Consider the following 24,835-nt stretch of genomic DNA (forward strand, 5'->3'; position numbering starts at 1 on the left):
CATAAATAAATGAATATTTGAACATCTTACACAATTAACATATTTCTGTATTTCCCTCGCAGCATAGTTGTTTATACCTCTTACCCAATGTAATGGAAGATTTATATTCACATTCTTTTGGTGGGCCAGTTGCATAGCAACTAACATTTGCAGTACCAGGAGGCCACCTCACTATGAGCAGTATATATTAACAGATATATTCGTTTCTCCTATCTTCAGCATATGCAAAACTAGAAACTACTGACAGTGGGAGCATTTGGAAACAAATCTGAATGGTATACTTTTTGTTTTCACTATGCACCTTTTCTATATATCAGTTCTTCCTCATTTTTCAAAAAGAGAAAGAGAATAATCCTGAAATAAACACATTATACTATACTTTCTGAATACAAGCACAAGTGAACAATGTTCGAATAGATTAAAAAAACTTAACTTGTGTATGACAAATAGAACAGGAATATTGGCCTGGGAAAATCAATAAATCAAGAACAAAGGAACTAATGAAAGGTTCTAGACCAAATTGTGCCAGAAGATACTGTTACTGCAAATATCTACTTGGACTGTAAGTAGTATTAGCTTATGTTTACTTGCGTCAGTTCTAAATGGGGAACTAGTATACGCAAGAGTTGAATGTTAACTTCAACTAGAAAAGCTGGATCTCTAAATTTCCCCCCACCCCAATATCACGCCTTGTCTTGGCCTGAATAAATACATTATGTTTTGTTTGTTTTGTTTTGTTTTTATTGGATTTATATGCCACCCTTCTCCCAAAGGACTCAGGGCGGCGTACAACATTAAAAAACACACATCCCGAAAGTTAAAAAGAAATTAAATATATATCCAAAAAAAACCCAAATCGAATTTATAGAACAATACATTTAAAAAATGAGTTAAAATTAACAGGCCAGACCGGCTTGCTGGAAAAGCCAACTTTTTAGGGCACGTCGGAAGGACCGGATGTCAGGGATTATGCGAAGCTCCGGGGGCAGCTCATTCCAGAGGGAAGGAGCTCCCACAGAGAAGGCTCTCCCCCTGGGGGTCGCCAGCCGACACTGGCTGACGGCACCCTGAGGAGGTCAACTCTGGGATCGTACTGGACGATGAAAAGTATATAAAATTATGGCAAAGCATATTTATCAAGATCTTTTACTTGATCCTGCAATTAATATCATAACTGATGTAAAAGTCAGCAGACAAGAAACAGGGAGATTGTAATTTCTAGTTTTGCCTTAGGCATGAAGCCAGTCAGTTGGGTGACCTTGGGCCAGATATACTCTCAACCCTAAGGCAGCACTGGTAAACCACTTCTTAAATATTCCTAGAAAATTGCAAGGACTAGTCTAGATAGTCACCAGGAATCAAGTCTAACTCAAAAGACAACAGAAATAAAAGAAAAAAAACTTTATTTCACAAGTAAGGTCCTGTTAAAAAATTAAGTATTTAAGGCAATCCTTCATAACTTCCCAATCCATTTCTTTAAAAAACTGAGCAGATGCCTTAGTTTGAACTCGCATCAAATCTGTGGAGCTTTACCGGTAGTTTCTTTTTACCTCTGATTGCATATAAATTTATTATACTTTTTAATTCAAAACTATTTTCTTTTATGTAATGCTTGTTAAACAGAAGTTTGCAAAAAAAAAAAAAAGTAGAGGCTGAACTAGCCCTGGTGCAGTTGGAATGGTCTGATTCATGGTCAGAATAGGATAGTAGAATGTTCTCACTGTAGCCAATCAGCAATATCCAAATGAACTTAACAAAACGTATTGTAACCAGCTCTCAAACACAACAAAAACAATGGATAAAAATAGTATTTAACTCATATTCTATACTTTCCAGAGATTATGTATAAACTGCTACATAAAATAATGTCCTAAACTATACTGTCCCGTAATATGTGCCTAGTTGGTTCAATCTGGCAGGATTGGCATGCCCCAGGCTCCATTGATTAATGCTGTATTTTGGGACCCTGAAAGTATGTCTTATGTAGCAGCATCTATACTCTGAAATAAGGTTCCTCCCAAGATCTGAACAGCCTCCACCCTAATGAGATTTCAAAAGGCCTTAATGACGTTGATCTTCATTAGGGATTTGGTGACGGTTGATGTCTGTTTTTTCCTTCCCTTGTATCCATCCAAGTTTGTTTTCTCTGCTATGTTAATTTCTTTGATTTTTATTTTTTGTACTGTATTGTTATGTGTTTTTAACAATTTGTAAACCATCCAGAATTGCTGGGAGTCAGGTGGCGTATGGATTTAATAAATTATTATTTACTGCAAATAATGAAGTCCAGTTATGATTGAAAATATTATTCAGGATGAGGTTTGCTCATGTTAAATTGAGACGTGTCATTCTATCACAGTCCTCTATTTTACATTTGACAGTATAGCTGGGAATCATCATTTTTATAAAGCCTATAGATAAATTTATAAAGATTACTAAAAGTAAAGAAGAACTGGAAGTATGGGAAAATCCATGATAGATTACTATGTAAATGTAATGCCTACCAAGATTGAACATACAAACTAAATGCAGTAAAGTATTGCAACAACTGTGTTATAAGCATAGTTATATACCATTTTTACAATTACAACGTAACTCCATTTTATTATTAGCACAATCTGAGAATATGCTAACATAAAATTCCATCCCCCACCCCTCCCCAGCACATTTGTAGCATACCCCAATATTGAGCATTCCAAATGAGGAAGTCTGATTCATCCCCGGAGGGGATACCATCTTTAACTGTGATCTGTTCTCAGAAAGAAGTAATTTCAGCAAATTCATAACGTTGATAACATAATTATTTTTTTGCTGAAGGATAAGGCAAAGGTCATGCATAACTTGGCATGTTTATTTATCAATTGGTAAGAAGTCCGTACTTGTGTAGGCAGCAAAACAAAATTGAGCATGAATGGTTCCTATGCAAAACCACTGTGAGAAATATCCTTCACAGTGATGAGTACAGTTCTTGGCCAAACATATAAAACATGCTATACGAAAAAGTTGCTAACTAAACATATGTATTAAATACTGGAAGGGAAGGGGGGTGGTTTACATTTTTATTATAATTTATTCTATTTAACAATCTAAGAAGTTTGCAGCCATCAGCAGTTCCAGTGCAATCTCAGGTGCAATTGGAAATTCAGGAATCTCTGTGGAGCTGTTAGTGTAGCGAACCTTATAGGTGAAATACATGCATACTTTAGATAGGACGTGAGAAGGAATCTCTCTGAAATTCACTTCGTTTGTTTCATTTTCAGCAAACTGCCCTGTGCACATAAAAAACAAAGATAACTCATCAGTATTTTTTTTGACAAGGTTTAATTCAGAAGTGTGTGTGTGTGTTGTATTTGTATGAATATACATATAATTTAATGAAACCACTGCTACTTGAACTTCTGCGTTTTACATTTGTTGTCTTCTTTATCTTTTCTAATTATTTAAATTTGATCAACCTGAACAAATTCAGAATGAGTTTTCAGATATAATCATTTGACCTTAGGTATTTTTTTTAATAAATCCTGTCAAACCAATCCTTATTGCAATTTGTTTTAATTGTACCATTGGATCTAATCAGAAGAAAATCAGTTAACTTCTTGAATATAATGCACTAATAAATAACATTGCCCTTTTCAGGCACTATTTTTACACACACATGCACACACACAACACATTCACCTGTACATATAAAGAAAGCTGAAAACTGCACTATTAAAAGTTAAGTATTTGTTATAAATTTGAATTAAAACTCATTTTGATAGCTGTTGATTATCTGCGAATTTTATTTCTAGAATAAAATTGTAATAAGCATGATTGAACATATGTGAAATATAAATGAATGTGATATGAAATATAAGGTCCTTCGCCCCATAAATCTGGCTTGTAGGAATCCAAATCTATTTTATGGATTTAGTGGACAGGGCAGATAGAATAATATATTTGTTAGGAAATGGCTACAGTGAGGAAGGAAAATTCATCCTATCAGTGATCATCCCTTGTAACGGCAAATACACTCTCTGTCTCTATAGAATTGTACAATTATTATTATTAGCAGAATGAATATGGACATTATTTTTCCATTATGTATATAATTGACCCAAATTGGTATTATGGCTAACTCAAAACTGATCCCTTTTCAAAAAAACAAAAACTGATCTATAAAAAAGTATCTAAAGCTTAGAAACTTTCCTTTGGTAATACTGGAAAATCCCTATGATTCCAAGACCATTTTCACTTTTGTTTGGGCACATAGTCTCTGACTGAAATTGAAATACTAAATTCTACCAAACTGTACTGTTCTTTTTGAGAAACTGATTCCAAAGATTAGTCTAGTATTAAAAAACAAAACAAAAATTCTCAATCCCAGTTTTTCAGAAATGAGTGTTATACCAACCTGGGCCACTTAACATTGCCTTTATTGTTCCTGATGTGAGTGCATGCTCTCGTTTAACAATGAATTCATGGCCATCAGAAGATATCAACTTCACATACATAGCATCAGGGCCTTCACACCCTCCATATGTTTTCTCTTCTCCATCTACAATATGAAATGAATGAAGAATTTCAATTTATGATTATCAGGAGGTTTAACAATTAAATAATAAATAAAACAATGAATGTATTATATATATATAGTTTGGTATGGAGAACCTGTTTGGTTTAGTGGCTAAGGTTAGGGTTAGAAACTAGAAGACTGAGTTTCATGCCTTATGGGTTACTTTGGGCAAGTGACTCTTTCTCAGCCTAACCCACCTGATAGGATTGTTGTTGGGGGGGAAATAGGAGGAAGGAGGGGTATTATATATGTTTGCTTCCTTGAGTTAAGGTAATAAATGTGGGATAAAAATAAAATACATATATATGAGAATGGCAGCAAGTCTAATGTGTAAATATGATGTTGAGATATATCTTGTTTGTGATAAATACTGTAAGAGTTCTTATCTCAAGTTGTTTTAATACTAGGTGGACACTAATCTACTAACCTGAAATATTTCAAAATACTATAGCATTCCTTGGTAATATTCAAATCTGATGAACTTTAAAAAGGCATCCTTATCAACATTTTGAGATAGTTATCGTATATACTTCATAACAGGAAATAAATTTTAAAAGATAAAATTTAAATATAGATAATAATTCCAGTACACTACAAAGCAGAATGAGTGTTTTTTATTATACCCACCCTTCCTACAGGTACTGGCAATCTTTGTTTTTTTTTAAAAAATATTTCACCTGTCAGAATAACAATTTATCTCCAAATAACGTGAGGAAAAAACAATTCTTAAGTTTTAAAGGGGGGGGAGGCGTTGAGGAAGTGATATATATCTCTAAATAATGTAAGATTACAAAAGTGTCATTTTGCCATTCAGCAAACAAAACGAGCCTTAAAAGATACTCCATGACAAACAATTGCAATCATTAAGTAATATATTAATTACTACTCTGAATTGTCACACAAATTTTCATTTAAACATGACTGGAAGTAAAATTAGCACTTTTATGATATATTGAATATATTCTTAAGCAAAGATACTTCTAAAGGATATTTTTGTCAATATCCTTACCCATCTCTTCTTAACAAATGCCTTTGGAGCTTTTAAACAGGATCTGAAAACAAATGGAAAAGTACATACATATTCAAGTTCATTATGAAAAAAAATATTGTCTAGTGGCAGTACAAGGTCACTAACTACAGTCCTTCCTACAGTTGGTAGTGACGTCAAAGAAAAACATGATTTAGCTATGTTTACTGTATTATATTACCATACCATATATAGCACCGTGTTTACATTACTACCCCTTAATTTGAGGCCAAGGTTATCTAAGGATCCTTAATGCACAGTTATGAATTTGACAGGCCAATCACATGCCTGGCTAAAATCTTATCTAGGTATTGTATGCCCAGAAACATTCACAATAGGTTTCAATGTAGTTCATTTACAATGTCACAGGCAACCACAGCCACATGATCACTACTTCACTGCTAGCTTCTCACTAAGTGGAGAAGTCAGCAAGGAAAGGTGCAAGTCACTCTGGTACGTTGTTCCCCTCTACAGCGGATATTCTTGCCTGTGTACAACCTCTCCCAGCCCCCTCAAACCTCCACTAATTCACTCCCCCAGTTCCCTCATCTCACTCAAAGCATGAGCTAGGTCTCCCAAGCCCTCCCCAGCCTCTGTGCCAACTCTGGGCTCCTTACCTGGGACTCCTCTGCTTCCCCCTCAACAACCCACATGTTCTCAGTTAACATAACAGCTACTGGACCTGCCAGGATTGCCATTGCTAAATGATGGTCATGTGACACTGCATTTTATGGTTGCATCGCATAGCAATGGCAATCCCACTCTCAACTGCTGTCATAATCCAAGGACTATTTTATACTATATAGATTATTTAAAATGTTATCTGCAGATTAATTAACTAAATAAAGTTTTTCCTGAAGAACTTTTAATAGACATTCAAATTATCATGGGAAATGTTATCAAAATAAGAGACAAAAACTGATAAATGAGAATATGCATACCCTGTTTCCCTGAAAATAGGACCTCCCCAGATAATAAGCCCAATCAGGCTTTTGAGTGCATGCGCTAAAATAAGCCGTCTCTGAAAATATTGCAACACAGCAGCAGCCATGAAGTGACCATGCTTGCCGTCTCCTGTACCTCAAAAATAGTAAGACCGCCTCGAAAATAAGGTCAAGTGCTTATTTCGGGGGTCAATATAAAATAAGAACCTATCTTATTTTCGGGAAAACATGGTAGCTAGCTCAGGGTTGAAATGAGTGGGTCTTTGTACTCTCTAAGCTTGGTTGTTTTCTTGCAGATGTTTCATTACCCAAACTAATAACATCATCAATAACAAGCATGTCAGATGATTTGATTCAGTCTTCCAGAACTTAATACCTATCAGATATGATGGATTATACCTCCTACAATCTAAAGGCCAAGGATAAGTGTCTAGAAAGGTTCTATCAAGGTTGACTCATCTTTCCATCCTTCCAAGGAGGGTAAAATGAGGACCCAAATTGTTGGGGGCAATACGCTGACTCTGTATACTCTTAAAGAGGGCTGTAAAGCACTGTAAAGCGGTATATAAATCTTAGTGCTATTGCTATTTAAAACATCCATGGCATTGCTTGCACAGAGAGCCAAGGTGGTAAAATGATTGGATTAAGAGTCCCTGGGTTCTGGTCATAGAGGTTACTTGGTGATTATAGCCTATAGAACATAGAATATCAGAGTTAGAAGGGACCTTGGAGGTATTCTAGTCCAACTCCCTGCTTGAGCAGGAGACCCTATACTATTACCAGGTAGCTGTCCAGTCTCTTCTTAAAAGCCTCAAGTGATAAAGCACCCACAATTTCTGAAGGCTAGCTGTTCTACTGATTGATTGTTTTCACTGTCAGGAAATTTTATAAAAGCCTATATAAATATAGTCTTCATTCACTCTTAGCCCAATCTATTTAATCAAGCTGTTATGTGGATACAGGATAGTACACTTCACCATAAAGTAAATGGATAGATACTCAGCCAGTCCAGGAATTTCTTTCACATACCGATATTATTTTTATTAAAAAACATGTAAACTTGGCCAGATGTAACCTTGATTTTCAGAATAAATCTTACTTTTGGCAAAAGTACTGCCCATATTATCAGAATACAAGTATGATAATTGCCAATAAGGAACAGTTCATATTGTATGTGTATTCTTACATAAAATATATCAATATTACATCTATGTATTTACACAGTTATATAAATATAGATATATTCATTCTTGAATTTACAAGTATATTTTTCAGGATAAATCCCCACTCCACACACATTGGATGACACCTCAAAATTCCTTACAGATAAAAACATAGTAATGATTAGGAAATTCTCATTCTAGGCAACATGGCCAGAAGTAATGTTGTCAGCTGAATACAGTTAAAAATCCTGAAGGTACATTATACAAATACTGTCCTCATTTAGAAGACAGAATTGTCTGTCTTGCCCACTATACTATACAGAGATAGTGATCTTGTTTAAAATTGAAATACACATAGAACAGAACAGAACTTAATTGTTTAACTTTGGTTAAATCTGTGATGTGCCAAGTTGGGAATCAAGAAAACACAAGCCTTGCTATCAGCCAATTCCATGATTTACGTATTGAATAAAACAATTGAGATTAAGAAATGCCTAACCAGATTTACAGATTGCATGATTGCTTTCTCAGTTGATGAGTATACCAACAAAACTGGCACTGGGCAAAGAAAATTACTTTGAATGCCATTTTGCACAAAACCCTTCACCAATTTATTTGAATGTTTGGGAGGTATTATTAGAAAGGGCACTACTACCTGAATATTTGATCTAATTTTGCCCAAAATTATACATGTTGCCTTTTAAAATATGAAATCAAAGATATATTAGTCAAAAAACCCAGATCTCCTGAAAGTGGACTTGCTTCATCTCATGAGAAAGCTACATTGTGTCTTCAGTTTCAGAATTATCAGATAAACATTTAAAAAGTTTTAGTTATTTTGGGCTGCTCATCCTAGTCCACAAGAACTGTAAAATTCTTGAATTAGTTAGCACTAGAAGTAATAATGCCCATTAATCTGGAAAGTTTTTTAAAGGATTTGGATAACTTCATGGGGGACAGATACTTCAAGGGCTTTTAACTTGAGACTCAAATACCTCCAAAATACCAATTTTAGCAAATGGTGAAAAGGATAATTCCTCTATCTCCTGTTTGCAAGAAACCTACAGGCCTGGCTTGGGCATTGTGAAAAACAAAATGATAAACTTGGACTGACTTGTGTTTTTGAGATTTTAGATTTCTAACTCTTAAATTGTAAACAGTTGCTATTTTAATTGGAATCAAAATCAGTTTCACCAAACTGGATCTGAAAAGATTTGTTTTTGTTGCTTGTGCACACCAAGTGAAACTAAATAGGTGGCCCTTCCTCCAATGGTACCATTCAGATCTATAATTCTTAATAATTTTTATCTAGCATGACAAACGGCTACATTAGCTGGAGAATTTGGGGAAGTTGCAATCCTAATATTATATTCTTAGAGTGCTCCATATTAAGATAAGACATATAGGTGTGATTTGGTTTTGATACATAATTTATTGCTGTATCTAATTTCCTAGCATTATATCTACAGTAACAGAGTCAGTTTGGTACAGTGGTAAAGGCACCAGGCTACAAACTGGAAAACTCTGGTTTCTAGTCTTGCCTTAGAGACAAAGACAACTGTGACTGAGAGACAGTCACTTTCTCTCAGTTCTTAGGAAGAATGCAATAGTAAACCACTTCTTAAATCTTGCCAAAAAAAAAAACCCTGCAGAAATCCAGGCAGTTGTAGCAGTCAACACTGTCGGCAAGGCACATGTACAGTATAATCTGTATTCTTATTGCATGGATCATATTTTAAATGATGTTAAAAATACTTGGGAATTGTAGGCAAAGAACAGTTTTTAGAAGAGTGGGGGAATAATATTACATTACCAAAGCTACCAGGCTTGATTCCTAAGATTTCAAATATACACAAATATAAACAAGATATTATGAACAGCTTGCTATCATATGGCTCATTTCATTTTAATCATAATGGGGGGAGGGCAGAGAAGAATGCTAGAGAACAGAGGAAAGAAATGATAGAAAAAAATATGTGTGGCAAAGTCACCCCAAGAGAAAAATCCATCCAGGAGTTCACAAATAATGAAGAGGTTGAAGCCTACAGGAAAAAAAATGACATAAAGTCCTCTTAGTTCTTACTAAAAGGGAAGAAGGCGGAACAACCCTTACAAGATGCTTTTCACAAACAGTTGTCTAGAGACGTGGCAGCTCTGAGAATAAAAAGTAATAAAAAGTAGGGCCGTCCCTGTCCTACTGTCCCCATTGATATGTACTCATTTTGTGTGATCATGCCCATGTTTTACTTATTTATAGTCATCTATTTGTACCAATCTCATGCGATAATGTCCATGTCTATACTAATACCTGTTACCTTGCGCATGGTTGACAAATAAATAAAATTAAAATAAATAATTTTCAGGGGGTTCAGGGAGGAAAATAGACACGGGGGTGCTTTTGAGGGCATCAATACATCCTATCCGAGGCAATTTCCCAATGCAAGGCGAAGCACCGTTGGGGAAGGCTGGATGAAGAGATTGAAGCCCGGGATTAAGTCACTTTCCGCCCAGCATCGACACCAGCCCCTTCCCACGGCTCTCGGCTCTCGAGTCCTCGTGACGAACAAAACACGCAAGAAAGAAACGTGTCTACCAGGTCTACTCCAACAACTCACCGCTCCCCAGCCGCAGAAATCCGCCAGGCAGCTTTTTAGGCACGACACCACTCCAGCCGGGACAATCCTTCTCAGAAACCACTTCCGGTAGGTCACCGATAACGATTTCCGGTTTCCGAAACGCAAGGCGTGGAACAAATACCATAGAGATATATAAAATAGAGTAGCCCGCTATGGGCAGCAGCAACTGGGGGAATTTTTTCTTCGGTAAGTCAGATGACTGGAGGGAGCGACGTTTTTACTAACGGTTATTGTAAAATGCCGACGAATGGTCCCTGTACAGATTTAAATTATTAGAGCTACGTCAAGCTTGTCCACCCTGTGAAGGACACTGGGTCACCCTTCTCTGACTGAAAGCAGAGCAGCACCTGTGTCTCGGGTGCTTTATCCGACACTCCCACCACAGTATGTATATCAGGGGCCCCCAAACTTGCCAACTTTAAGACTTCAACTTCCAAAATTCTAGGAGTTGAAGTCCACAAGTCTTAAAGTTGTCAGCTTTGAAGACCTCTGATGTATATGTTGTTTAAATCTCATATGGATGTAACGCTTTTTTCTTCCTCATATACACACACAGGGAGCTGTTTACAAAAACCCGGAGCAAAAGACTTAAATAACCTCGGTCTTGTGATGAGAATATCACGCTACAAATTGTAGAAACGTATTAATTTCCCTTATAAATTTTTCAAACTTGGCAACTCTTAAGATGTGCGGGCTATAACACTCAGAATTCCCCAGCCGGCATAAAATGTTGCAGTACACTCATTTTAAAGTTGACAAATTTTGAAAAACGCTGTTTTAGGACTAAGGGAGGAACCTGTGCCTTGGGTGTACTGAATGTAAATGGGAAAGACGGTTCACAAAAGTATAACAATCTGCGGGTTCTTATGCTTCCAAATTTTAATTTTTAAACAATTTTTAACGAATTAAATTAATTCATTTTTATTTCAGCTGAATTTTAATGAAGTTGAATCATTCCATTCTGAAATCAGCGCTAAAACTAACACTCTATGAACTCGGGAGAAGCTCGGCTGGCTCTCGCGAGTGTCTGGGAGCTGGTTTTCATGAAAAGGCGGAAGTTTGAATTCCTCCCCACCCTCGCCCGCCAAAGCTGTTGTTCAAGTTGTTCTTCTCCTTTGGGATTTATTGGTACGCGAGAGCTCTTCAGCCCTACAGATCCCTTTGAATCGTACGCGGGTGGATTCTCGTGATCACTAGGTAATAAATCTAGGAAAGACACTGGAGATTAATACCAAGTAAGGGGAGAAGTAACCGTTAATTTCCAAAGAGGAGGGACTTCGATAAGAAACGAGTAGAAAGGAACTTTTTTTCCGAAGTTTAAAGCAATTTATTTGCCTCCTAGAAAGAGTCAGTGGCTTGTTTTAACTCACTCAGTTTCATTTTTGCATTATTTTGCCACTGACTATTGAAATGCATTGTTATCAATATGCAAAATTCTAATTGATTTGAAACCTTGCGATGGTTTTCTAAATAAATTGACAAAATGCAGGCCTTTATAAAACTAATTTATTTTCATTATCCCATACTTTTCTTTACTAGAAATACTTGAAAATGTGGTAGAAAACGGCTGCAATATCCAGCATCAACAAGTGAAGTGCATTATGGATGGTGGAGCTAGGTTTGTTGAAACTCTAAAGCGGATAGGATATTTCAAGGCAAATTCACTTAACGGAGAAGACTTTGACTGGTTATTTGAAACTTTGGAAAATAAATCATTTCTGGACTGGTTCTGTACAGCTTTGAATGAAAGTAATGTACTATCTGAAGAAGAATTGCAGTCATTTAATGCTCTCCTAAAGTCATCAAAATCTATTTTAGGAGAAGAAGCTCTTAATGAAATTCTTAAGAATTCCAAGCCTCTTGATTTGAAAACTAACAATTGTGAGGAAGAAGAGGAAACCCTTAAAATGTTAGAAAATGAATGTCAAACTCTTAAAAAGATTAAACAGGTAAAGATTCATCGTCGTAACAAACTTCAAGTCATGGCTTCAGCTAATAGTTTTATCTCCTTAAAGGTTAAAGAAAGAGGTGAGGAAGCACTTAAAATCCTGAAAGATGGTCAAGGGAACTTTACAACCATGAATATAAAGATAAACAATGAGCTTCAAACCCTAATTGAAGGAGTTAAGAAACTTGCTTCTTTTTTTGCGGTTGCAGCTGGACAAGATCTGGATTATCCTCCTGTGCTGCTAACCCATCTTCCTTTAGATAATTATTTGTATCAAGAAGAACAAAGCACCGGAGCTCTTACTTCCTATACAAAAAAACAGTTTTTCCAGGGTATATCCGAATTGGTGGAAAGTTCTAATGAAGAAAATTTTCAACTTCTACATATAAGCAAGTCCTCCAGCTACGAGGGAAGCAGTGATATATGTGATGAAAAATCAGAACTGACTAGGTTGCAAATGGCATATATTTGTGCTCAGCATCAATTAATTCAACAGCAAGCTAAGAACCTTAGTATGAGATCGGGTCTTCAGTGGGCAGAGAAGAGTATTGGCACTTTAAAAAAGGTAAGGTGATTTTTGCATAAGGCTTAATGCTGTTGCCCTAAAGATATGGTTTTAAATGGTCTTTGAATTCATAGTGAGTTGACTTGAACATGTCATCCTTGTAAGTGTTCCATAGGCTGGCACTCATTATTTTGAGTAAAATCATTTGGCATTTAAGAATCCTGAAAATGAAGCAAGAATTGCTCAGAGCCATGCTGAGTTGGATCTTGGCTGGTTTTGAGGTGTGAGCTGGAATGAGTTTGAATCAGTGATTTTTGAAGTAAATAGGATTTCTGTGACATTTGAGAGTGGTCTTGGAAGGAGGGGGTAATAACATCAAATTTGAAGAAGGCAATGGTTGAACCCCTGCTTAAGAAGTCATCCCTGGAGCCAATACTTTTAGTAGTTATCACCCCTTTTTAGGGGAGGTTGTTGAAAATGTAGTCTGACTGCAGCTGTAGAGCACCCTGGAGAAAGTGGATTATCTAGGCCTGTTTCAGTTAGATTTCAGGCCAGGATTTAGTACAGAGGCAATCTTGGTCACACTCACAGATGACCTGTGCTGGATCTAGGATGGAAATGATGTATTCATTCTTGTGCTCCTTGATTTCTCAGGGGTTTAGTACATTGACCATGCTATCTGGACTAGTTTTGGCAGTTGAGAATTGGAGAGACCATTCTTTTTTTTTAGGGCCAACTTCAATTGATGCAGGGGGCGTAAGAAATAACTCCCTAGTCCCCTCATTTGTGAAATACCACAGGGCTCAATGTTGTGTCCCTTCCTATTCAACATCTACAGGAAGCCTCTGGCTGAGGTCCATATCAATCAGTAATATTGGAAGTGAAGTGAGAAATACTTGATAAAAGAACAAAAGACTTCTAAAAGTTTTCATCCTTATATGAATCATTGATGACTGAATTTGTTTCACGGAATAATTTCGTTGTTGCAATCCATTATGGTGCCTTTCAAAAATCCATTATAGTAAAGTCTATTATAGTGGGAATAAAATAATTAGAAAGAGATTGATAAATGAAATTTTGAAGAATATTTCTCACTGACTCAGGTCCACAGCAACTTAGATTTTAAAGATGGGTAATTGTAATTATACTTCAAAATATAGTGTGTAATGGAATGTATTCAATTGATATAGCTGTCCACTTGTCAAATGATTCTGGGCAGCTAGTAAGAGTTAAATACAACACAATCTGAAAAGAAGGCAATGAAAATAAAACACACTTCTTTAGGGAAAACCACAGACTTTAAGAAGTTGCAACAGATTTATATATTATCCTGCTCAGAGCATTGTGGAAAAACTAGGTCTTCAGGGATTTTTTAAAGGCCAGAATTGGTTAGAATGTATTCCATAGAGCAGGCATTGTGATAGAGAAGGCATGCTTCTTGTTATCTTACAAGATGACATTGTCCAATTGTTGACCTAGAGTATTTCAACTCTGTTGGATACATAGATAGGTAGAAAGGAGGAGAACGAAAAGGAATGTGAACAGCAGTGTGTGTGTGTTTATAAAATTAGAGGAGAACTTCTGGAATTCAAGACTTAATAAGAATTCACTTAAATAAAAACTCAGAAACCATTTCTCTATTTTGCAGATTCATGGAAAAGAAAACTTTGAAGCTAAAATTTCTAGCTTGAATAATGACATTGCAAAAATAAAAATGGATTTATCACAAATAAAGAGTGGAACCCTACCTTCGCTGATTAAGGAGAATGCAGAGCTCTTGAATATGCCTGTGGTTAAAGGGGATTTTGATTTACAAATTGCTCGTCAAGACTACTATATATCTAGGCAGGATCAGATCTGTAACCAGCTGATCAAACAGAAGGCATCCTTTGAATTTCTTCAGTTGGCATATGAAATTGAATTTCGAAAACTTAGGGAAAACAGCCGTCTGCTGGAAAATATGGTGCAAGACCTGAAATTAAGCAATGACATTTTAGTACGGACAATAGAAACAATGTCTGAGCCTTCTATAGCTCTTCAAAAGACACCAAGAAGCACTGTTGAGCCAAAGGATGTTGCAGCCCATAGGTAAGAAGCTGGATTATTTCAAATTTACTGAAGCACTAAACATAAGGCCTGTTGTCAATAAATAAATCTCAGGCTGAAACATAAAAATAATTTGTTTGAAATTAATGGGTCTTCCTTATTGGTAACGGTTCTAAGCCAGAGTATACTGTTATATACAGGTAGTCCTTGACATACAAAAGTTTGCTTACTAACAGGGTGGATTTGACTCGCTGTTGACTCAGTCATGCTACATAACTAAGCTCCTTTTCATGCTGAATAAACTAGATTATTAATGTATCTTAAATAGAAAACTACATTTAGATAGATTTTTATTCCAAAAGCATTTTATTAAAATAATTTTGATAAAAATCCAAACAATCTAATTTAATTTTTTTTAAATCAGATTTTTAACTTAAAAATTGATTTTTATCCACCCTGCTTAGTGACTGCTCAAAGTTACAACAGCATTGAAAACAACTTATAACTGTTTTTCACATTTATGACTATTTCCACATCCCCATCATCATCATGTGATCAAAATTGAGATGCTTGGCAAGTGACTCCTTTTTATGACAACTGCAGTGTCCCTGACTCATGTGATCACCTTTTGTGACCTTCTGACAAGCAAAGTCAATGGGGAAACCAGATTCATTTAACAACTGTGTTTCTAACTTAACAACTGCATTGATTCACAAAACAATTGTGGCAAGGAAGATTGTAAAATGGGGCAAAACTCACTTAACAAATGTCTCACTTAGCAACAGAAAGTTTGGACTCAATTTTGGTCATAGGTCGAGGATTACCGGTGTTTGTATGAACTCATAATAGACATTTACTTTCTTTTTATCGTACAGTATTTTAAGTTGTTTCTAGTTAAACAATAATTTACTTCCTTCCTTGAATAAAAGAGTGTATGGATGTTACAGTTTGTATCAAATGTACTTTTTCATCTAACTTTGGTAACATTTCAACCAAGAATATTGGATAGTTTAATGTTCTCCCTATATTAATATAGACAATGCAATAGCTGCCTAATATTGGATACATTCCAAAGTCAGCCCTGCTTTGCTGGGGTTTGGTCTTATTTATTTAAAATAATGAATTCCAGTGGTGACACAAGAAATAATGTCAAGCGTGACTCTTGAACCAAGCATAACATGGTTGCAAAGGCCCAATACCTTTTGTACTGCTGTATTTGCACCGGACTTTACAGATTTTATTAAATAATGTAACATTTTATGCTTCACTGTTAATGAAACACTTGGCATTAACTTTGTTATATTTTTATCCCACTTCTATACATATTTTAAAGGATGTGTCAACTTCTGGAAGGAAGGAATCCAAAGCAATTATTTAGAACACATGAAAGGCTTGAGGAGATGGCTGAAAAGTTACATCTGGATTCAGTATCAGTGCTTGACCAATTAGTGCTTGCTGGCCAAGAACAAAATCTTCTTTTATCAAAGATGAATGCTGATTTAACAATTCTTCATGATTCTATATACTGCAAAGGAGAAAGTGTCTGCCTTAGTAATCAGGTAAGTAATTGGATTATGATAATCTGAGATGGTAGTTTGATGGAGTATTCAACAGTACATTTGTTAATATTTACTGTAATTATAAGAAAGTACCTTATTCACATAACTTTGATGTATCTAATCTAAACTCTTGCAGCTTGCAGCCCTTGCTTCACTGTGACAATACAGGTAGTCCTCAACTTACAACCATTCATTTAGGGACTGACGTTACAACGGCACTGAAAAAAGTTATTTATGACCATTTTTCACACTGTTGCAGCATCCCCAAGCCACATTCGGACGCTTGACAACTGGTTCATTTTTATGACAGTTGCAGTGTCCTGGGGTCATGTGATCAGCTTTTGCAACCTTCTGACAAGCAAAGTCAATTGGGAAGCCAGATTCACTTAACAATCATCTTACTAACTTAGCAACTGCAAAGATTAACTAACCGTCATATCACTCGTGCATTTGGTTCTAAGTTTTATCTAATTCTTGTTAATCTTAATGTTTTTGCATTTGTGATTTTATTACATTATCAGCAGCCCAGAGTTGCTTTGAATAGTGAGCTGGATGACATATAAATTTAATAAATAAATATGCAATAAGCTACATGACCAAAGTGAAGTGGCTATTCAGTTGATATCAGCACTTTTGAATAGTTGAGACTTCCAATCAAATGTATTGTGTGAACCCAGCCATAGCTTTTTATTCAGCAGAAGTTTTTTGTCAACCACCAGTAACAGTTGGCCTATAGAATCAAATCAAAATTTCCATATTCCTGATTTATAATATAAATGTCAAGAATTCCAAGTTTTAATTTTAAAAAACCATATTTCAAAAAGATGTGGGCAGAAAAAACTCATGATTGCATATATAAGAGTTAATATGAAGATATTTCTAGGATATAGTAGGACAGAAGTGTATTGAACTCACTATTGCATTTCTCTCATGTTTAGCAACTTTCTGAACAGTTTCAGCAGCTGGAATTCCAGTTGAATAAAATAAATCAGCTTATCACGGATTTTCTTGCTGATATAAAATCTAAGAAGGACGTCCTGGAGAATAATAAAGTACAGGAGATGGAAAGAAAACTCTACGTGTTCTTCTTCAATGATGAAGAACGTTTGAAAAACATTGTGGAAACATTGGAGCAACGGGCTGAGGCTCAACCCAACCTTTAAAGATTATATATTAAATTACTAACATAGGTTTTTTGGGGGAAGAGGGGTTGTTTATAGATTATTCAATTTTTTTGCATTGAATTTTAATCAAAAGGACGATTGTTGCAGCACCAGAAAGTTTACATCTCCATGTGTCAATAGTCATTTAGTGAACCAGATGTACTATATTGTTGAGTTTAAAGTCAAAATATAATCTGGGAAATATTGTCATATGAAAAAAAACCTAAGTCCAAATGGACTTGTTGCAAGACTTCCTAGTTTATTACACTAAGTAGGAGGGATGTGTAGAATATTAATTCATTAGCCAATAGTTTTTCCATTGGTTTTTTAAAAATTCTTATATTCAATATATTTCTCATTAACATTTCATCCTAATTAGGCAAATATTCTGAGCTAGTTTCCTCAACCTGATGCTTCCCCATAGTGTGATTTGAATAGTTATGAATTAGGACAGCAGGGAAATATTGGGCTATGAAAAGCTATTCTTTCAGGATAATTAAATCTGCATTTCTGTAACCAATACTTTGTGTATTTGTATGCTACACCCTCCTTCCACATACTTACATTGAGCTGTGATCATTAATTTTTGTACCAGATTTAACAGAGTTGATGATTAGATTGTAAATACTGGCGCTATCAGAAAGCTGAGTTTTGTAATTGAAACATGTAAGCTTCAAATAAATGTTGAAACATCTCAAAGGCTATGCTTTTTTATTTCCTAGTCTTACACCTCCCACACACTTCTAAAAAACCATTTTATTCCAGGTACAGAACAGAGTGAATCCTTTGCAGGATGTTTACATATGTAGCTCATATTCTGGAGGATATTCTCAAATCTGACGTTAGTTTTTCCAGAGTGCATTTTTGATTCACTTGGCATTGCTATTTTTTTTAAATAGTCCAATTGTTTCTTCCACCATCTTTCCATCGCCTCTCGAGCTCCTCTTTTCCCAGGACAACTTGAAGAGTGGCACTTCATCCGGGGCTCCATTTCCTCGGCTGGGCAAAGTCGAGTTCTTCGCATTTGATCGGGATCCCAGTAACTTCAAAAGCCTTTCAGCTCCACCTTCAGGCAGAGGCGCTGGACTTGAAAACGTCGCGCTCCTCCCACAGTGGCGCGTTGCGGTAGCTTTCCCAACGCCGCTTTCGGTCTCCGTAGGCCGGAAGAGGAGGCCCCGCAGCTGTCTTCGGGTTACTCTTCCCAGTAGCTTTGGCTTCCCGCGGAGGAGATGTTGCTGGTGGCCGGGTTGAGGTTCCACGCTCCCGGCCTAAAACTCTGGCAGCAAAGCGCCGGAAGATGTAGGGCGCTCCAGCCGGCGAAGAGGTTGGCGGGAATCCCCGAGAAGCGCCAGGCGTTCAGGGTTTCCCATTGCAAACTACTAACGCCGTTTGGTTCGCTCCGAGCGTTTGCATCCCGGTTTTGGCTCGGGGAAAAGAAGCAGGTAAGTGCTGCAGCGAACCTTGGTGCACTTTACACGGCGAGGGAGGGCGGATGTTACCGTAAGAAAGCATACAACTGGGGCTTAAGCCGCGGCTCCTGGCCTGCAGGTGGTTGCACGTGTGCTGTAATCCGGGGATTCTTGACCTTGGTAGCTTTTAACGTGTGGGGAATGCAGGTGCTAGGATTCCTGAGCCACCAAGTGGAATGATCCATGCTACCTCTCTCTGCTCAGCCGAAGAACGCTTGGGATGAAAGATATCAGGATTTCATAGCCCAGCAGCAGGAACTTGGAAACAAAATCCGAGACGTGTATCTTGTTTTCTTTTTCCACCAGGAGATATAAGCAAACGGTTTAGTTTTAATTTGGTAGAATATATTTACAATACAATACAATACAATAGCAGAGTTGGAAGGGACCTCGGAGTTCTTCTAGTCCAACCCTCTGCCCAGGCAGGAGGCCAGACAAATGGCTATCCAACATCTTCTTAAAGACTTCCAGTGTTGGGGCATTCACAACTTCTGGAGGCAAGCTGTTCCACTGATTAATTGTTCTAACTGTCAGGAAGTTTCTCCTCAGTGCTAAGTTGCTTCTCTCCTTGATTAGTTTCCACCCATTGCTTCTTCACCCATTTCAAAATGCTTTTGTTGCTGCTTCTTTGAAATCCATGTACAGCAGCAAACAATAGAATGGAAATTGCTAACTATTAAGGAGGGACATCTAAAAGGTGTTTGCAGTTGCTTTAATTTTGTTATATTTTTCTTCTTGCAGTTGTCGGCTGCCCAAGGTTATATTGCAGAAGATAGGTGGCCATATAAGCCTTACACAATAAATATATCTGAATCACGGGCAGGGAATCTTAATTTTTCATGTGGTCCATTCATCACTCACATAACAAAGGAAAACATGGTTAGAGGTAGGGCAGCAGCTTGCCAATCTCAACCAGGCTCTTGGAATCATTATTTAAATTGGTTGTTAGAAAAAAAGCATGTCTGTATATATATGTTGATGTATGATTACTTACTGGAAGAGATATTGATACTGATTATATATGGTATTTGGCCCCTAGGTTCCATTTCTCTATGCAGAGTCTCTGTGCCGCTTTGGTACATTATCCCTGGAAGAACATTCAGAATATGGAAGATTAATTTATTCTGGAACTTTATCAAAAACTGTATTAGGTAAGTGTGTTAGATTTTTTTTTAACTTTTTCATGAGAGAGAATTCTTGTCATGCAGAAATGCATGCAAAGTGTGTTAGCTATAAATTTGCTTATGCATTTAAATATCTTGTTTGATGTAGGAGCTTAGCTCAGAAATTTGTGACTCTTGCTAGAAAGAAGAATGTTAAGATGCTTTCTATGTTACATATTTCTCCTGCCTAAAACCCAAAAATACTTTTGGAGCACCTTTGTGGCTCCTTTTAGTCTATTGGGGGAACACAATGGCTGGAAGAAAAAATGCTGGTAGGTAGAGAGGGATAATCCAGAAAGTATTTGTGGAGGGCCCAAGTCAGCTGGCAGAGCCAGGTTTTCTGTGCTTTTTAAAAGGCTAAGAAGGTAGGGCCAGACCTCACCATGAGAGCATGATGTTCCAAAGGGCGGAAGCCATGATAGAAAAGGCTTTTCTCCTGGATCCTGCCAGCTGAAATTCTTTGGCCAATGTGGTCTGCACCATACTCCCTCCAGGCCAATCCCACTGGGGTGAGACAGTTCTTCAGATAGGCTGGATCCATGCCATAAAGAGTTTTAAAGATGATAAGCAGCACCTTGAATTGGACCCAGAAGCCAACTAGCAACTTTTAAAAACATTCTTCATATCAGTGGCATATAGTATGTCTTACAGGTGAAACTCGAAAAATTAGAATATCGTGCAAAAATTCATTTATTTCAGTAATGCAACTTAAAAGGTAAAACTAATATATGAGATAAGACTCATTACATGCAAAGCAAGATAGTTCAAGCCATGATTTGTCATAATTGTGATGATTATGGCGTACAGCTCATGAAAACCCCAAATCCACCATCTCAGAAAATTAGAATATTACATGCAATCAATAAAACAAGGATTGTACATAGAACAATATCGGACCTCTGAAAAGTATAAGCATGCATATGTACTCAGTACTTGGTTTGGGCCCCTTTTGCAGCCATTACTGTCTCAATGCAGCGTGGAATGGAAGCTATCAGCCTGTGGCACTGCCTTCAGCTCTTCTGCATTGTTCGGTCTCATGTCTCTCATCTTTCTCTTGGCAATGCCCCGGGGGTGGCATTGCCAGTTCTAACCTCTTCTATAGAAGAGGTTCCACAAATCTACAGTGCCGTTTAGAACCGGTTCCAGCTCCCTTTCCCCGCCCATCCGCACATGATCAAGATGAAGAGCGAGAGGAGGAATTCTGGAAGTTGAAGTCCACAAGTCTTAAAGCTGTCAAGTTTGAACACCCCTGGGGTTTTTTTTTCTAAAAGATTAGGGGTGCAAGGGTCTTGTAACTTGACAGTTTTAAGACTTACACACTTCAATGCCAGAGTTTCTGAGCCAACATTTTGGTTGCTAAGCACCAAGATACTCCCGTCCAGTCACATGGCTGGCAAGCCATTCCCACCCGGTCACATGGCCAGCAAGCCACTTCCACAAAGCAGGCCACATCTACAGAAGAGGTTCTAAAAATTTTTGAAACCCACCATTGCAATGCCTCATAGATTATGGAGTTCAGGTCAAAACCTGGTTCAATGACCGTTGGATTACTATGCTTGATTGGCCAGCAAACTCGCCTGACCTGAACCCCATAGAGAATCTATGGGGCATTACCAAGAGAAAGATGAGAGACATGAGACCGAACAATGCAGAAGAGCTGAAGGCTGCTATTGAAGCATCCTGGTCTTCCACAAAACCTCAGCAGTGCCACAGGCTGATAGCTTCCATGCCATGCCGCATTGAGGCAGTAATTGCTGCAAAAGGGGCCCAAACCAAGTACTGAGTACATATGCATGCTTATACTTTTCAGAGGTCCGATATTGTTCTATGTACAATCCTTGTTTTATTGATTGCATGCAATATTCTAATTTTTTGAGATGGTGGATTTGGGGTTTTCATGAGCTGTAAGCCATAATCATCACAATTATGACAAATCACGGCTTGAAGTATCTTGCTTTGCATGTAATGAGTCTTTTCTCATATATTAGTTTCACCTTTTAAGTTGCATTACTGAAATAAATGAACTTTTGTACGATATTCTAATTTTTCGAGTTTCACCTGTAGATGCCTGGCAGGGCAACTATTTTTAGCAAAAGGGTGGAACTTTGCTAAAAAAGGGGGTGCTCTCTTGTAATCCCTTCAGTGTTTCTACTCTGGGTGTTGGGAGGGAAAACTACTCAGGCCCAGGAGAGACTGCTTTAGAAATTGCTTGTTTCCCCAGAGAAGGAAATCAGAATGGAAGGAATTACAAAAAGTTAAGCAGGCACACAATGGGCAATATATCGTACTATTTGCATAGCATGCTCATATCTGCAGATTCATCACATTGCTTTTGATGTGTATTCCTCATTGTGTGCCTGCATATTCGCTTGTAATCTCTCTCCAACAAATGTAAATACAATTATCAATTTCCTTCCGGTTAATTATTCCAGCATCCAGCCAGGGTGAGCATTCAAAGGTGTGGGAGTAGTTAGGAGGGAAGCAAAAGAGGAAGGTGTGAAACTGAGTAGTCTTGTCAGTTTCAAGCATCTCAAAGCTTAGGAAAAAGGAAAGTACAGTCCTGTAACATGATTTCTCACTTAGCATCTGTTTCACTTAACAGAGGTGCTAGTCATAATTGGGATTGCTAAACAAGAACTACCTGTACAGCTTTTTCTGCCAGCCATGGAAGCCCAGGAAAAGCTGCCTGTCTTTACAGGAGTGATAACAGCTGCAGCAAGTGCCTCTTTTTAGCCCCATTCATACTGCTGCCTATTGTTAAATACTTCATTTAGCTCTGTTAACTGAACTATATCAATTTAGAAGCAAATCCTGTTGAAGAAGATGGCTCTCCCAGCAAATGGATGTAAATGGCTCTAAGTACTGTTTAGTTCTTGAATTACTGTCTGGGTTAGGGTTAGGATGGGAGCCAATTTGGACCTCTTAACTATTAATATGTTTTTCTTTTCTTGCAGGAGTGAAAATGTTCTGTTTTACCACCAGCATAATTACTGCTTTCATGTTGTTTGCTATTATACACAAGTATGGCTTAAATTTTGACAAAATCTACTCGGAAATTGCTTTTTATAGTACCACACTATTCTTTATTTTCCTAACACCAATGATCTTACATTTATTTACTAGAAGATATATTATCCGTCTGTACTATAAAGATAAAACAGACACATACACAGCAATTACATACAGTGGCATTTTGAGAGAAAAGAAAACTTTGTTCCATCAGAAAGATGTGACTGTTCCAGACATGAGCAAGATGTTCACAACATTTTATGTTAAAAGAAGAGCAATGTTAGTTAATCCATTCCTGTTTAACTATGCTCAAGACTACAGCCATCTTATGGGATATGACAAACCCTTTCAGTTTGCTTTGAAGGACTCAAAAAAATAGAATTCTAAAATGTCAAAGTCTGTTACCTGATTTCTGTTTGATGTTCAGAAGTCTTTCACAGATTTTAGATGACCTAATATTGCTTTTTTTCATAATTACTTTAGTTTTGTTATTTTAAATATTGATAAACTTGATTAAAAGAGACTTTACTGGGATGGGAATTTAGTCTGCTGAGCAAAAAAATGTCTTTTTAAGATGTTGCATCTTTGACCCCTCTTTCAGAGCTCGCATTCTGAACAGAGAGGGATCAAAGAAGTCATCTATGTTAAAACTGAACAGCCCACTCTCAACAGAGGGGGAGGGATACAACACCTCTATATCCTGTTTACAACATAGCCCTTTCTGCAGTTCCAAGAAGATTCCACACCCATTTCCATTTTTGATTCACACAATCCTGATAGACCTCCTCCAACAATTCCCAGAGAGTGCTAATGACCAGATGACTGCAAGGAATATAAATCATCCCATTCCCCCGCTTCCCTTGGTGCTGCCGCCCCATTCAGTCAGAACTGAAGAAGCATCTTGGATGAGAAGCAAAATGTCCAGGGAGGGCCCCGGAGGAACGAAGTCCGCTTCCTGTTGAAAAAGCACTTTTGTGACAATAGCATCTATTTCACAGAGGGATCGATACAATCTTCAAAGAATCCTCGCCCACTTCTAAGAACTAGCTCAGTTTTAATGAGTACATGTTTTTTATTTCTTTATTTTAAGTGTCTGCCTATTGAGATCATTTTCAGTTTCCCCAAAACTGTATTATTGAGGAAGTTTCAATTCACAATTATGGATAACTAAAGAATGGATGAACTTCACTACAGTGAAGGAAGCGTTTTTACCACTAGAGGGACCTGAACCACAATACTGTATGACACTTTTAAATGCAGGCCCTTCTAATGGAGTGCTCAAAAAGCATGCATTGTTCAATAAATGGAGTCATAATTGGCTTACTGCAGTAATAAGAAATGACTTAGTGGGGCAGAGACATTTTTTTTCTTTTAAAATAATGTTCTTAAGGGTTACTGTGCTTTTGGATGTGTTGGCAACTACTGATTTCAGTAATATTTTTACAACTTCGTATAAAATACCACAAGAGTTCACTACCTCTGGCATAAGTGGCAACAGGGGCAAGATTTGTTTCTTTGTAAGACTGATTAATAAAAATAATGAAAAATTATATCCTTTGAAGGATGGATCTTGCAAACTACACACGCTACAGTCTACACAGTCCTATGTCTTCCATTCAACATATTCATGCAAATAGGCAAAACTGCC

General features: G+C 37.1%; 3 protein-coding genes across 5 annotated transcripts; 2 read left to right on the top strand and 1 right to left on the bottom strand.

The window, feature by feature from the left end:
* Positions 1-1,382: 1,382 nt before the first annotated feature.
* Positions 1,383-10,400, bottom strand: ELOC (elongin C). Its single transcript, XM_081951573.1, has 4 exons — positions 10,305-10,400; positions 5,565-5,607; positions 4,394-4,537; positions 1,383-3,269 (listed from the first exon to the last, which is right to left on the bottom strand). Exons 2-4 carry the CDS (start codon positions 5,566-5,568, stop codon positions 3,079-3,081), a joined length of 339 nt encoding a protein of 112 aa, XP_081807699.1. The 5' UTR covers positions 5,569-5,607; positions 10,305-10,400; the 3' UTR covers positions 1,383-3,078.
* HAUS3 (HAUS augmin like complex subunit 3) lies at positions 10,373-18,231 on the top strand. 3 transcript variants are annotated; one of them, XM_081951570.1, is made up of 5 exons: positions 10,373-10,511; positions 11,865-12,838; positions 14,427-14,866; positions 16,158-16,383; positions 17,322-18,231. In XM_081951570.1, the coding sequence occupies exons 1-5, from the start codon at positions 10,478-10,480 to the stop codon at positions 17,544-17,546; spliced, it is 1,899 nt and encodes a 632-aa protein (XP_081807696.1). In that variant the 5' UTR covers positions 10,373-10,477; the 3' UTR covers positions 17,547-18,231. The 3 variants fall into 3 exon arrangements, with proteins under 3 accessions (XP_081807696.1, XP_081807698.1, XP_081807697.1); XM_081951572.1 differs by lacking the exon at positions 10,373-10,511 and adding an exon at positions 10,535-10,713; XM_081951571.1 differs by lacking the exon at positions 10,373-10,511 and adding an exon at positions 11,277-11,522.
* A 408-nt stretch (positions 18,232-18,639) lies between these two features.
* Positions 18,640-23,710, top strand: TMEM70 (transmembrane protein 70). Its single transcript, XM_081953350.1, has 3 exons — positions 18,640-18,988; positions 20,055-20,166; positions 23,133-23,710. Exons 1-3 carry the CDS (start codon positions 18,776-18,778, stop codon positions 23,564-23,566), a joined length of 759 nt encoding a protein of 252 aa, XP_081809476.1. The 5' UTR covers positions 18,640-18,775; the 3' UTR covers positions 23,567-23,710.
* Positions 23,711-24,835: the final 1,125 nt, after the last annotated feature.

The sequence above is a fragment of the Natrix helvetica genome (genome assembly GCF_964273705.1).
Source record: "Natrix helvetica genome assembly, chromosome: 4".
Lineage (NCBI taxonomy): Eukaryota > Metazoa > Chordata > Lepidosauria > Squamata > Natricidae > Natrix > Natrix helvetica.